The sequence below is a fragment of the Choloepus didactylus genome, chromosome 8, assembly GCF_015220235.1.
Source record: "Choloepus didactylus isolate mChoDid1 chromosome 8, mChoDid1.pri, whole genome shotgun sequence".
NCBI lineage: Eukaryota > Metazoa > Chordata > Mammalia > Pilosa > Megalonychidae > Choloepus > Choloepus didactylus.
In genome coordinates, this window is record NC_051314.1 from 135,120,974 (window position 1) to 135,135,105 (window position 14,132).

Sequence of the window (14,132 nt, forward strand, 5' to 3'; positions counted from 1 at the left end):
AAATGCAATGTGTGATCCGAGATTGGACTCTGGATGAGAAAAGGGACATAAGCAGGATAAGTGGTAAAATTTGAATAAGGTCTACAGATTATATGGTATTGTATTAATGGTAATTTCCTGGGTTTGTTTGTGGAACTGTGGTTACATAAAATGTTAGCATTTGGGGAATCTTGGATGTAATAGGAATTTTGGTAAAAAGTTCTCAACTTTTTGCATGTCTGAAATTATTTCAAAATAAGAAGTTGGAAAAAGAAAAAAAAAAGCAAGTAGCCATTCAATAATGTTAAAGCTAATCCATGAAAGACCTCTAGCATTTAAAATAGGAGGTTATAAACACCCACTTTTCTTGTGAAACATTTTTGCATGTCTTAAAATATTTTACCCATTGGAGAACCCAAGAAATGCAATTCCCTGGTCCCAGTTAAAGAGATCCTAACTTCTGAAATGCATGATGGGGATAGGAGAGCTAGAATTTCATAAAATGGATCTTTATGGCTTCAAATAACATTATTTCTGAGGCCAGAAAGGGGAAAGTAGCGTAAATCCCAGGCATCATATGGAGCAATGCTTTTTTCCCCCCATTTTCCCCTAGTGACAAGTAAAATCTGGTTTCTGTTTAAAGGGATGCAGGGCTTCAGAGCTGTGAACATTTCAGGAATACATCAGGAGCAATTTCTTCCACAGAGACGGCCCCTAAGAAACCGGGGCTACCTGTAGCCATCCGCCAGTGGAGCAAAGCAAGCCTCAGGGCACAGTTAGGAGGTGAGCAAACCTTAGCTGCGAAATGCAGTGCCGTGAGGCCGGCAGGCGTTCTCACATCCACGTCGATGCTGAGGTCGGAGACCAGGAATCGGAGGGCTTCGTTCTGCCCTGTGACGGCTGCCCTGTGCACAGCCTGGGCTCCCAGGGTATCCACGGCTGAAAAGGAAGCCTGGTAGGCAGAGGGCAGGCAGGGTCAAAGGAATCACAAAGGTCCAGGAATGTTCTGACATTTTGGCAAAACTCCGTTGTCTATGTATGTTTTTCTGGGCAGAGGAGACATAGCTCTGGTCTGATACTCAATGGACTCTCTAACCAAAATAAAATGGATATGAGCCAAGACTCCAAGCTTTAGAGCCAAAAGGGCAGTCGGTGGGGACAGCTATGAAACAGTTATCATTTCTTTGCTAATTGCTTTAAATACATTATATTTAACCCTTGTAACCTTCCTAAAAAATTAACTTTGTTTCCATTTTGCAGATGAGAATACTGATGCTTAGAAAGGTTGAGGGGTCTCATGGATGGAACTTGGCAGAGCTGGGATTTGAGCCCAAGAACTGAATGACTCTGCTTTCTCCTTGGCCTCTGATCTAAAGTGTGAAGGAAAAACCGAAGGAATAAAACAAAACCACTTCTGTACCTTCTGTGTTGCAAGGAGCAGCCTGGCGATGTTGACATGGCCACACTGTATGGCGTCCATAAAGGGGGTCACGCCACATTTGTCCCTGCAGTCTGGTTCATACTCGCACCTGGAACCCAAGCCCAAAATAACAGGAGCTGAGAACACTCACTGCTTCGCATCCAACGATCACGAAGTGTCCACCTTCACGTGGACTAAATGATTTACAAATTCTCAGTGACAATCGGGAGCTCTCTCTCCCTCTTTCTGCCCATCTCAATCCCTGAGCTGTGTCTTCCCCAGCAAATACACTCCTCTTCTAACTTTCTACATTTTCTGGAACCTTCCACTCTCCAGTTTCTCATGTCAGAATTGAAGTCATTCCTTCCCTTATCCCCCATAAAAAATCTACTACCAAAATTTCTCAATCTACATCCAAAACAGTTTTCAAATTTGTATCCTTCTCTCCATCTCTGCATTCATCCTTTAAGATCAAGTCCATTGACCATAGGCTCCTGTTTTTCTCACCTCGACTCCTGCCTTGCTAATCCATTCTCCACAGCAACCCAAGAAATCTTTCCATGATGTAATCTGGGTGAGTTCACTCTCCTGCTTAAAAACCTTTCATTGTTTCCTGCCACAAGCAAGCATAAAATCTACCGTCTCTGAAATGACCCGCTCACCTCCCCAAGTTGCTCTCCCACCATCCTCTCCACCCCGCGCGTACCACACTCTGAACTTTGTCCCTTTTCTCCTGTGGAGCTTTTCTGCCTCTGTACTTGCTAATCCCTCTGTCTGGAATGCTATCGGCTAACTCCAGCTCATCCTTCAGGACTCAGCTTAAATGTGGCTTTGACAGAGGCCTTGCTCCGCACCTTTGCTTTGGATCTTTACTCTCTTATAGCATTCTGTACTTTTCCTTTGTAGTCTTCTCACAATTTATAAGTATATCATATTTATTTGTGGGATTATTTGTCTCTTATATGTCCTACACACTTTCCTATAGGATCTGTTAGGAGAAGAACAGTGTTTGTTTTATCACCCAGCACCTAACACAAAGGAGGTACTCCAAAAATGTTTGTTGGATGAATGCATATATAAATGAATGTTTATGCATTTGCAGATATCCAGGTACATTCCAATTTGTAGCAGGCAATCTGCTCTCAGCACTGTGTCTCGGGCACTGTTCTCTTCTCACTATGCTAATCTCATCCTCTCCTATGGCTTCAAACCTCTTCCCTGTGCTGGAGAGTCCTGCTCTGGCACCTCTGCATTCACCTCCCCATTTGGGCTTCAGTTCCTTGCAGCTCACTGCCTGTTTGACACCTTCACTTACATGTCTCACAGGCACATGAAACTCAATGTGTCCCAAAGTGAATTTATCATCTTCTTCCCCAAACCCGCTCCTCCACGAGTGTTTGATATCTCTGTAACTAGCAGCATACATCCAATGCTTAAACTGGAAACCTGAAAGTCATCCTGGACTTCTCCTCATTCTCTTTATCAAATCATCCACCTAGTTCTATTGATTGTACTTCTTAAAAGGTTCTGATTCTTTCTGCTTCTCTTCATCCCTGCAGGAACCCTCAGTCCAGCCACCTTTATTTCTCTCCTGTGTTACTGCAATAGCCTCCCAGCTGGTTTCACAGCACCCACTCTTGCTCCTCCTCCTATCCATTCTCTATTTTGCAACCAGAGCATCCTTTTGTAAAAATGCAAATCTCTTATCATCCACCCTGCCTAAAAGCCTTCATTGGCATCTTTTTGTTAATACAGTTTTATTGAGATATATTCACACACCCTACAGTCATCCAGTGTACAATCATTCATAGCACCATCATACAGTTGTGCGTTCATCACCAGAATCAATTTTTGAACATTTTCCTTACCCCGAAATAAAAATAAAAGCAAAAATGAACACCCAAAGCTTTCCACCCCCTCCATCCCACTCTATTCTTCATCTAATTTTTGTCCCCATTTTCCCACTCATCTGTCCATACACTAGATAAAGGGAGTGTGAGCTACAAGGTTTTCATAATCACACAGTCATACTGTGCAAGATACATAGTTATACGATCACCTTCAAGAATCAAGGTCACTGGGTTGCAGTTTGATAGTTTCAGGTATTTCCCTCTAGTCATTCCAACACACTAAAAACTAAAAAGTGATATCTATATAGCACATAAGAATGCCCTCCAGAGTGACCTCTCAACTCCATTTGAAACCTCTCAGCCACTGGAACCTTATTTTGTTTCATCTCTCTTCCCCCTTTTGGTCAAGAAGATTTTTCTCAATCCCATAGTTCTGGGTCCAGGCTCATCCCCAGGAGTCACACCCCTGGGAGTTGTGTCCCATGTAGGGGGGAGGGCAGGGAGTTCACCTGCCTTGTGGGCTTAGAGAGAGAGGCCACATCTGAGCAACAAAGAGGCTCTGGGGGGTGGGGGAGGGTGACTCTTAGGCACTTCATTGGCATCTTATATACTTAGAATGAAATCTAAAATCCTTAAAATGGTCTACAGCGCCCAACATGATCTCAGTCTGGCCTTCCTTTCCAGCCTCATGTTGGACCATTCAGGTACCGTCCTTTCAGTTTCTCAAAGGTGTGATGTTCTGTCCTGGCACCAAGGATTTCCAATGCTGTCACCTCTCCCCGGAAATCTCTGCAGTACCCCACTTTCAGCTAATTTGGACTCGTGCTTCAGGTCACAGGACACACATCCCTGGCTCTGAGATTCCTTACTCTCAGGCCACGTTGGGCCTTTCTGTCACCTGTTCCTGCAGGTATCCTGCCATTCCTTGTGACACTTATTGGCCTTGAGACTTGTTCAGGGTGCCTTCCTTGCAAGACTGTGGGCACCACATGGATAGAAACCCGTCTGGCGTCTGGCTTGTCTCTGTTGTAGCTCTCACATCTGCTTCAGCTCTGGATGAATAAAAGACTATTTCCTGAATGCACATATAATAAGTGGATGATTTTGCTACTGAAACCATTTTCCCCATACGACTGCATTCGCTATTTTGTTGTATATTCTTTGAGTTGTCTATCTATGTCCTTAGCTAATTTTTCTTTTGGAAGTTTAGTGTCTTCCTTAACAATTTGTCTGACCTTTTTATGTAGCATTGATATTAACTCTTTGTCTTATTTAGCAAATATTTCCCTAATTTGCTAGTTTTTTTTTCTTACCTGTTAAGAAGCACCTTTACTGCCTCTAAACATCCATGCATTGCTGGGAGAAGAGAGTTGAGAATTAGAGCTTTTTAGAGCATATATAAGAAGGGTCTCTCCCCCTGCCCATCTCTCAACCCCATTCTTTTGGTGATGACTTACCAGATGGAGTAATTAAATTAGGAGCACTGGTATTGCCTTAGAAAAAATTAAAATTTAGGTGGGTAAGTGGTAAAGAATGATGTTTTCACTTTACTTGTACATAGCTGACACTTGATTTTATTGTCCTATTGAGCACCTTCATGGCAAGTTTTCAATCCTAAGCCTCTTGTTGCACTTTTGTGTTACAATTCCCCCAGGCCAGTCAGATTTTGCCAGGAAAGATAAAACATTTTAATAGTAAGCCACGAAAAAGTGACCAGGAATTTAATTCTCCTACTAAAAATAACTACTCAGTAATAAAGATTTTGACAATCTGTTCTTCACTATGCTATGTAAATAATCAGGTGCTGATTGTTTCTCCAGGGGAGTCTGTGTTGGGGGTTGGGGGGAGAGCTGGTCAGATAATTTAAGAGGTAAAGAAAAGTTTTCATACTTATCTGCAGTTTCAAAAAGGGTTCCTTGGTCCCTAACTGCCAGCTGTGGCTAGAAAATAATTTCATGCACATTTCCTAGACTATATCATGTCACAGGGGCTGATTTTCAGACAAACTAGAAGCCCTGTATCCCAATTCAATGTACTACCTAGAAGGCTACCCCAAGTTTTCTATATTTCTTCATCTGGACTCTTGAGCTCCTTAATAGCCATTATTCTTAAATCCCAGCAATTTGGCTTTTTACTAATTAAAAATAATCTAAAAATAGCCCACTCAGCATTAAGGATAACTACTCCAAACAATGAAAACTGTACCCCAAATTTATATTTGACATCATTAGATAAGTTAAATACCCTCAGGGCACAGATATTTAATTATAAGCATGTACAATTATTTAAATCCATTGCACTGTGGTAGGTGTTACTGAGGATACAAGGAAATGCAATTTCTTTTCCTCCTGGCTTTAACAACAACAGTAATAGTAATAAGATGATGATGACGAAAATAGCAGCCAGTTGTTCTGTGCTCATTATGTACCAAGGATTGTGCGAAGGGATTGATATAGATCATGATCTTTAAACTTTAAGACAATCTAATGATACGGACATCATCACCATTGTTATTTTGCTGATGGGGAAACTTGCTCAAGAGACAGACAAACTCCCTGGCTCAAGGTCAAAGATTTGATAAGGGACAGGCCCAGCCTACCATCTAACTAGGGACTATAACACAAACGTCTGTGAAAAGTTAACAAATACAAGAAAGAAGAGCATGCAAAGTACCAAGGTACATTAACTTCAGAAACTACTTGTATGACAAAATACTCCAAAGATGCTCTCATTCCCAGGCCCTTATCTTCCTAAATCCCCCGTTCCCCTGGGGTTGGGGGCAGAAAGGGTACTTTGCTTGAACTAGATGGCATTCTGCATGTGGGTGGAGCCTGCCAGACCCAGGTACCTGCCTCCTTGCAGAGCTGTAGGCCCCACCTGCAGTGTGCAGAGGAGTCCTTCTGATTTTGCTTTCTGTCTTCCAGGCCGCTGGGGAAACACTGAGCAGGTACTGGAGGATCTCTGGGTCACCTTCTCGGCTGGCAATATGGAAGCTATTCCAGCCATCTTTGTTTTGCAGGAGTGGATTGGCGCCGTGCTCCACAAGGTCTTGGATCACCTCGAGATTCTTCCTTGCGCAAGCCATCATCAGAGGCGTCCTAAGGCCAATTGGGACAAGTGGTCAGGTGGAAGGGCAGCTGAGATATTAAGAAATGAGTGGTCTCTCTCTGGCTAACCCAGCTCAGCAGGTGAACTCACTGCCTTCCCCCCTACGTGGGACCTGACTCCTGGGGGTGTAAATCTCCCTTGTAATGCAGGATATGACTCCCAAGGATGAATCTGGAACTGGCATTGTTGGAATGAGAACATCTTCTCGACCAAAAGGGGGATGTGAAATGAAATAAAATAAAGTTTCAGTGGCTGAGAAATTCCAATTGGAGTCGAGAGGTCACTCTGGCGGGCATTCTTATGCACTATATAGATAACCCTTTTTAGGTTTTAATGCATTGGAATAGCTAGAAGTAAATACCTGAAACTACCAAACTCCAATCCAGTAGCCTTGACCTTAAAGAGAATTGTATAACAATGTAGCTTACAAGGGGTGACAGTGTGATTGTGAGAACCCTGTGGATTGCACTCCCTTTATCCAGGGTATGGATGGATGAGTAGAAAAATGGGGACAAAAACTAAATGAAAAATAGGGTGGGGTGGGGGGATGATTTGGGTGTTCTTTTTTACTTTTATTTTTTGTTCTTATTTTTACTTTTTCTGGTATAAGGAAAATGTTCAAAAAATAGATTGGGGTGATGAATAGACAACTATATGATGGTACTGTGAACAGTTGATTGTACACCACGGATGATTGTATGGTATGTGAATATATCTCAATAAAACTGAATCTTTTTAATAACAGAAACGAGTGGTCGGAACTTCAGAAAACTCACATCCTTGGCACAGATGGGAAACCTAGAGGACTTCGCAAGGGTCTGAGAAGCAGGAAAACAGCTTTATCTGCCAACTTCTCTCCCTGCCATGAGGACCCTGGGGGAAATAACAAGGGGAAAGCGATTGTGGTCTATCTATACCTACAGGAGGGGAGTTCCTAAGAGGCCAAGCTGCTTCTGAGCTAGTTATTGGTACAGCATTGAGTTGGGACAGAGCCCATAAAAGCCATAGACACTTTTCCCTGGATAATATTTGCAATAACAGGTAGTCTGTTGGACTTTTCCCATTCACTTCAATCAGCAACCATTTATTACTTAATTTATTAACTTAATTGTGCAGAAAAGGAGTCACCAAAGAGCATTTGACATAGCTCCTTTCCAATTGGGACATACATAGGTGAGGCAACATTTACACAAATAAAATAGTGTGATTACAATGAACTTCTGAACTGAGTTGTGCTGACAATCATGGGATAAGCAAGATATAAAATATCTCGGGAGATGGTTCTGCTGGCCTTGCTTATCTCACACATAAATGATTTTGGGTAAGCCATTTCACTTCACTGAGCTTCCGGTCTCTTGTCTGTAAAACCAGGAAGCTACAACTCCTGGAAAGCAGGATCGGGTCTTATTTACCCACTTCTGCCCAGTCTAAAGAGCTGGTGTCTGGCATAGAGCAGGAACTCAGTAAAACAGGATGATATTTAAGTTCTTGTCTGGAGCTAATATTTTAAGATTGCTATGATATTAGTTAATTAACAATACTTTTTTGGGGGGTTTGTATTACGGGTTGAATTGTGTCCCTCCAAACGGCATGTTCAATTCCTGGTGCCATGAATGTAACTTTATTTGGAAATTAGGGTCTTTGAAGATGAGATTAGTTGAGCCAGACTGGATTAGGGTGGGCCCTGGTCCAGTAAGACTGGTGTCCTTATAAGGGGAAATTTGGACACACAGACACAGACAGACACCGGCGAGAAGTCCATGTGATGACAAAGGCAGAGAGATGCATCTACGAGCCAAGGAGCGCCAAGCATTGGCAGCCACCACAGGAAGCCACAAGAGGCCAGGGACGATTTTCCCGTACAGGTTTCAGAGGGAGCATGGCCTTGCCGACACCTTGATTTTGGACTTCTAGTCTCCAGAAGTGGGAAAGAATAAAATTCCTGTTGGTTTAAGCCATCTAGTTTGTGGCACTTTGTTGCAGCAGCCCTAGGAAACTCCATGGTAGAGGGCTCAATCCATCAAACCACCAGTCTGGTGGGCATTCTTATGCACTATATACATAACCCTTTTTACCATATAGACAGCATGGTAATGATAGTGACTGAGAAATAAATTAGGAGGGAGAACCCCAGATAAATGAAGCCTTCTCAGAAGAAAGGAATCTTGAAAAAGGCAGGATAATTGGAAAAACAGGGAAGAAGGTATTTCATAAAGACAGAAAAGAGGGAATGGACAAAATATATCGCTGTGAATATAACCCATAAATACATAATCAAATGAACTTCATCCTTTGAATGGATTTCGGTGGGAGGCTATTTCCTTATCCAAAGAGTTGCTTTAAGGAGTACGCAAGGTCATGCGTCTCTTGGAACCGTCTTTAAACCAATTTACCAGCAGCATAAGAAAGACAATCTCATCCTTAGTTGCAGTATTTCCTATGGGCCAAATGGAACCTTCAAAATGTAACCAGACATACTTCCAGTCTCACTGGACAAGAATGTACTTTATTGAGCTATAAGGCTGTCAGTGGTGTTTCATGTTTATTTCAAAGCAGGCATCACTTGCAGGCAGGAACTTCATTATGTTACAAACCTGAAGATGTTCATAATCTTTAAGAAGCTGGGCAGGGTGAGTACCAAAAGCAGTGTAAATCTAACAAACAAAATGCAATGGGTTTGTGGTGATGGTATAGTTGAGTTTCTTGATTGGGGTGATGGCTACACAAGGCTACACATGGAATAAAATTGCACAGAGCCACACACACACACACACACAGACACACACACACACACACACAAATGCATGCATAACTGATGAAATCTGAATAAGTCCTATGGATTGCACTAATCTGGTTTTGTTATTGTGCTGTACTCTGGTTGTGTAAGATGCTAACACTGAGGGTGCCCAGGGGAAGGGTGCATGGGAATCATCTGAACTTTTCTCTGCAACCTTCTGTTAATCTGTAATTATTGCAAAATAATAAGTTTAAAAAATGCAATGGGTGAGGTGCTAATTTAGCAAGCTGTCCCCAGAAGAACATCACATCCTGGGGTTCCTGCTATATACACTATGCACAATTCATTGTATGATTACATTTTTTATCTCCTCTGTTCTCTGAAAGTGACTGTCCTGACCCAAACAATGGACTCTAAAGAGGGTAGAAACAATGGTTGCTCTGCAGGTAGGTCGTTTGCTCTCCAAGGAAAGAGTGGGCAAGGCGATCCTTCCATCTTTAGGCTAAACAGGTCTGAGGTGCGAACCTCTGTGGTGCGCGAATACCTATGACTCCGTGAGGGGCCTTTCTGGAAACCTCGCCACCTACCAGTCCGCCTTCTTCAGGCAGTCAACGGCGGCTCCTCGGCCCAGCAGGTAGCGCACGCAATCCCGGTGGCCCATGGAGGCAGCCTCGTGCAGAGGCCGCTTGTAGTCTCGGTTGGAGGCCTCGATGTCCATCCCCCAGGCCTCGGCCAGGTAGGCCAGGATGTCCCGGTGCCCGTGGCGGGCGGCGCAGTGCAGGAGGGTGTCTCCGGCCGGCCCCGGACAGCCGGCCCCCGCAGCCCAGCCTCCCACCCTCTGCAGCTCGTCCCGCAGCGCGCGCAGCCGGCCGTCCTGCACCAGCCGGAACAGCCGCTTGGGACACGGCTCCGGCACCCGCGCGGCCGCTGCGGCCTCCTGGCGATCCCCGGGCACGGCCATGACAACGCGCCGCGGTGCGCGTGGGCGCGGGGACCCCGCGTGGGGCGGCTCTAGAGCGTCCGAGGCCGCGAGCCCTTCTCCTCCCGGGCGGCCAGAGACTGCATTCTCCCACCGGCCCTGGTCCCTGCCCGGCTGGTGGGGAACGGGGAGAAACGGCTATGAGCCGGGGGTGGGGGCTGTGCGTGTGTGTACTTGAGTCAAGGCTGGACACACACACACACACGTGGTTTCCGCTTCCTGCACGTGACTTCTGCTCCGAGACAACTCAGAGCCACGGCCGGACTCTCTGCGGCCCCCACTCCGCCTGCACAGCGCCTCCTGTGCGGTTCTGCACCCCGAGCGGCCAGTCCTGGGGTCACCACCCGACATCCTACGGGGAGGGGACGGCACTTCCCCCCTCCCCACCCGACCTGTCTCAAGGGACGCAAGGAGTCGCGGTTTCCTGAAAAAGGAGAATAATTTCTCCAGCGGATGAGAGAGCATATTGTGAAAACGCTTTGCGAGTTGCTCTATAAACTAGACCGAATCTGCCGGATGCACCTCTATGCACACCTAACTTTTTATGTAGGGTGGCACTGACAGGGTGGGCCCACTTGGATGTGGTACCGATCAGAGGTTCTCTACTTGATGCATAACTGCCCATCTATGACAGTTATGTTTCTGCGGTTTCAAAAGGAGAAACAGTTTATTGCTAAGGCAAGCAAGGAAAACAGATGGCCTATCGGCCCCAAATCATGGAGTTTAGGATTTTTACGGATTCAGACAAGGGGAAGGTGGGGTTGTTACCGTGCAATAACAAGTTTAAAGAACTATAATTTACAAAATGTGAAGGAGAGGAGCTAAGCTAAAGTGAACATCACAATAACAAATGTAAACAACTATAGTACTGTGTAAAGGGGTGGAACTAAGCTATAACTATGCGAAAATAACCATCACAATAGCAAGTATAAATACTGTAGTCAGGGGTTAGTTCCGGGCTGACTCAAGTTCCTTTATTAATAAACATTAGGGGGTTGTCTTTGTGACCACAGATTCTAACGTTGTAAAACTGGATAAGGGTACAAGCGAGGCCAGTCAGGAGGTTTTTACAACCACAAAATACAGTTTACAAGGTTATACAATCGTTATTAAAGATCAAGACATCTGAGTTACAATTCAATGGGTTTCAGTAATTTCAGGTATCTCCTTTTGCCTAGTCTACAGCATACTAGACAGTAAGAAAAAAGGCATCTATGTAATGATTCGGTCATCTTAGTTATTAATTCTTGATTTCTCGGTTTCAGATGCAGTTCTTGGGGGTTGTGAAGGCGAGTGTCTATTTTATAAATTGCTTCCTCTAATGGTTTGAATTCTTGGTTAAAAAAGGGTGTGGCTAGCTAGACAAGGAAGAAATAAAACAGTATGGGGATACCTATGCGGGACGTGAGTGCACCCACACTTCTGGGCCGCAGCGCAGTGCTTCGCGACAGATCATATTTGTATAGTGACTTACTGTTTTCAAAGTGCCTTCGCATATTTGCTTTAACCCTGAAAACAACTTAGGTGGGAAGGGATTATTATGATTTCTCTCCGTTTCCAGACCCGGAGAGGCACGGGCTTGCAGAAGAAAGGGAATCCTTAGGGGCTATCATTGGCTTTTTCTGACAGTAAATTGCACGTCTATTTTTTCCTCTGCAAAGGGCCTACAAGCACATAGTCGAAGGGATATATGCATGGGTGAATGAATGAAAGGAGCCATGTAATTCTCTGTCGTCTCCCCCTCAGTCACTGATCAGCGCCTCCGCGCATTTCCGTGACTTCCCACTTACCGTCCTCTCTCCACCCAGCGCCCCCTTCCCCAATCCGCGCCTAGCAGCCCTCAATGCAGCCCCTCTAATGGGACCCCAGGAGCGCTGAGGAACTCTGGGAAAGTTTCCGTTCGTCCCCTCGCCGTAGCGAAAGCCCTGGTGGGGCTGGGCCCGCTGCGGGTGGCCGCGCCCCCGCGGACGGGCGCTCCGATTGGTTGGGGAAGCAGTCCGTCAGTCTCGGCGGTAGGCCCTTCCCGGAGCTGCGGCGGGGGGCGGAGCTCCCGGAGGAAGTCGGCACAATTTTCGGGCTCTGGGGCGGGGCGGGGGAGGAGCTCCCGCTGCCCAGGGAACGCCGGGACTAGGAGGCGACGAGGCCCCGGCCCGGGGGTGGCGGCGGGGTCGGCGGATGCGGGTACCCGGGACCGGAGCGCCACAGTGCGTGAGACCGCAGACGTGGCAGAGAGCGCGGGCGGGGCGCAGCCGTGAGGGAAACTTAGCCTTTGGGTCCTGAGCGGGGGTCCCGGCCATGGGGGGCAGTGGGTGGCGTGAGGAACCGCGGCGTGGGTGTGGGGTCGTGGGTGTGGGGTCGTGGGTGTGGGGTCGTGGGTGTGTGAGGGGGCTCAGCCCCGGCCGGCGGGGAGCGAGGGGAGGACGCGACGGGGGTGCACCGAGAAGGCCTAAGGGGGCGCTGAAGTGCGCTAGGGCCACTGCCTGGCACCCCCAGACTGCTTCCTGAGGCCGGGGAAGGGGAGAGGAAGTCAGGAGGGCGACTTGGCCTTGGCTGCTGGCAAACCAGGACTTCGTTTCCTGCTCTGATGTTTTGACCTTGGACAAGTCATTTTATTCGCCCCTTTGCCCCTCTCAAATTCATGAATATTAAGATGAAGGTGATGTGGAAAGACCTTGAACTTTTGGAGGGATTGTTGAGATCTGAGCAAGCTATATGGGTTGATGGAAAAGAACGCGAGGGTAGGAGTTGGGTTCTTTACCTGACCTTGCTACTTATCAGTAATTTCACTTCTTGGAGTTTTCAGTTCCTTTAGGGATAAAATGGGAGTTGTGAGTTTTTACCAGGCCTAAAAACTACTATGCTTTACGTTTTGTGTTGTACCCTGTGGATTACAGAGCATTTTAAGTTTATTATCTAACCTCTAAGCAACGTTGTAAGGCATCATTCTGGTTTTAGAGGTGGGGAAATTGAGGCCTACAGAAGTTAGTAATTTTTCCCAGGGAAGTACGGTTATAAAGTCCTCCAGAAGGACGGATGGTAGCACCTATTAAGTGTCTGTTTGCTAGTGCCTGACACTGTGCTAAAATTAATTAAACGAAGATAAAATGAAAAAAAGGTCGCTGATGTGGGCTCATGAAATAAACCCACTTTATGATGAGTAGTTTGAATTTCTTTGTTAACTTGCTTAGTAACATGGATAAGTTATTGGAGACAGAACTACAAGTATCAGCTTTTCCAAAGTTTTTTTTCTCCTGTATCTTGTTGCCACTTCAAAAAAAGGAAAGTATAAGCTTGCTTTGAAATGCATAAAGTTTTAATTCTGTTAGTGCAAGGTGAAAGTTGAGGCATCTAGTAGCTCCATATTCACTGTGCTGCTACTGCTTCCTTCCTTCTCCCCATCTTAATTACAGATACCCCATCTTCTCTTGCCTTGTGATTCCAGTTTTCCCAAATTGTGGCACACGAATTCACAACAGGACAGAATATTTAAAATCCAGGAAGACTGGTTACTTGTGTTCCAAATCCGAATCTGCTTCACTTGTCTCCTTTATGAACTTACTTTGCTCTGTATCCCCCTTTGGGTCACAAGATGATAATGTATGTGAGTCTCCCCCCAGCTCTATGGTTTTCTGGAGCAGAAGCTTGGTCTAGAGGGGAGGGATCTGCACAGGAAGCTAATGAATGGAGCTATTTCTGGGGTCTTCCTTTTTGCCAAGCCTGGCTGCCTGTTTCTTTTTTGCAGGCTTTTACAGTTTGTGGTCTGCTCTTAAAGGTCTCAGTTCCCATGTTGTCGTCATTGCCATTGTGATTTGCAACCTGGCTCTTTTCTTCCTTGTGTCTCGTGTTGTATTTTATGTTTGTATAGCATTCAGCTCTGGTTATTGGTCTCATGATCCTTTTGACATGTTTTGTGATTTGCTCAATGTGCCTGGACACCAAACTATTGGTACTGGACTTAAAGCTGTATTTTAAGGTTTGGTGCCATCATCTCTTTATTCATCATATCCCTCTGTCCTTCCTTGCCTGATTTTCTTTGGAATCTGAATTTGGATTCTGTCT

The 14,132-nt window shown here is 45.5% G+C and overlaps 2 protein-coding genes across 12 annotated transcripts in view; one reads left to right on the forward strand and one right to left on the reverse strand.

Annotated features, from left to right (window-relative positions):
- Positions 1–10,417, reverse strand: part of ANKRD16 (ankyrin repeat domain 16) — a 66,440-nt gene extending 56,023 nt beyond the window's left edge. The window contains exons 1-6 of one of the 8 annotated variants that reach the window (XM_037845801.1): positions 9,682–10,396; positions 6,127–6,347; positions 4,707–4,742; positions 4,563–4,605; positions 1,400–1,520; positions 773–931 (exon numbers count right to left, since the gene is read on the reverse strand). In XM_037845801.1, the coding sequence (XP_037701729.1) occupies positions 773–931; positions 1,400–1,520; positions 4,563–4,605; positions 4,707–4,742; positions 6,127–6,347; positions 9,682–10,055 (954 nt within the window). In that variant the 5' untranslated portion in view covers positions 10,056–10,396. Of the gene's footprint in view, positions 1–772; positions 932–1,399; positions 1,521–4,562; positions 4,606–4,706; positions 4,743–6,126; positions 6,348–9,681 lie in introns of all 8 variants that reach the window. The other 7 variants (XM_037845802.1, XM_037845799.1, XM_037845803.1 and 4 more) reach the window with 7 other exon arrangements.
- A 1,768-nt stretch (positions 10,418–12,185) lies between these two features.
- The window catches only part of FBH1 (F-box DNA helicase 1), a 62,112-nt gene continuing 60,165 nt past the window's right edge, over positions 12,186–14,132 (forward strand). For 2 of the 4 annotated variants that reach the window (XM_037845814.1, XM_037845817.1), the window contains exon 1: positions 12,186–12,277. In XM_037845814.1, coding sequence (XP_037701742.1) covers position 12,277 — 1 coding nt within the window. In that variant the 5' untranslated portion in view covers positions 12,186–12,276. The remainder of the gene's footprint in view (positions 12,278–14,132) is intronic. The other 2 variants (XM_037845816.1, XM_037845815.1) reach the window with 2 other exon arrangements.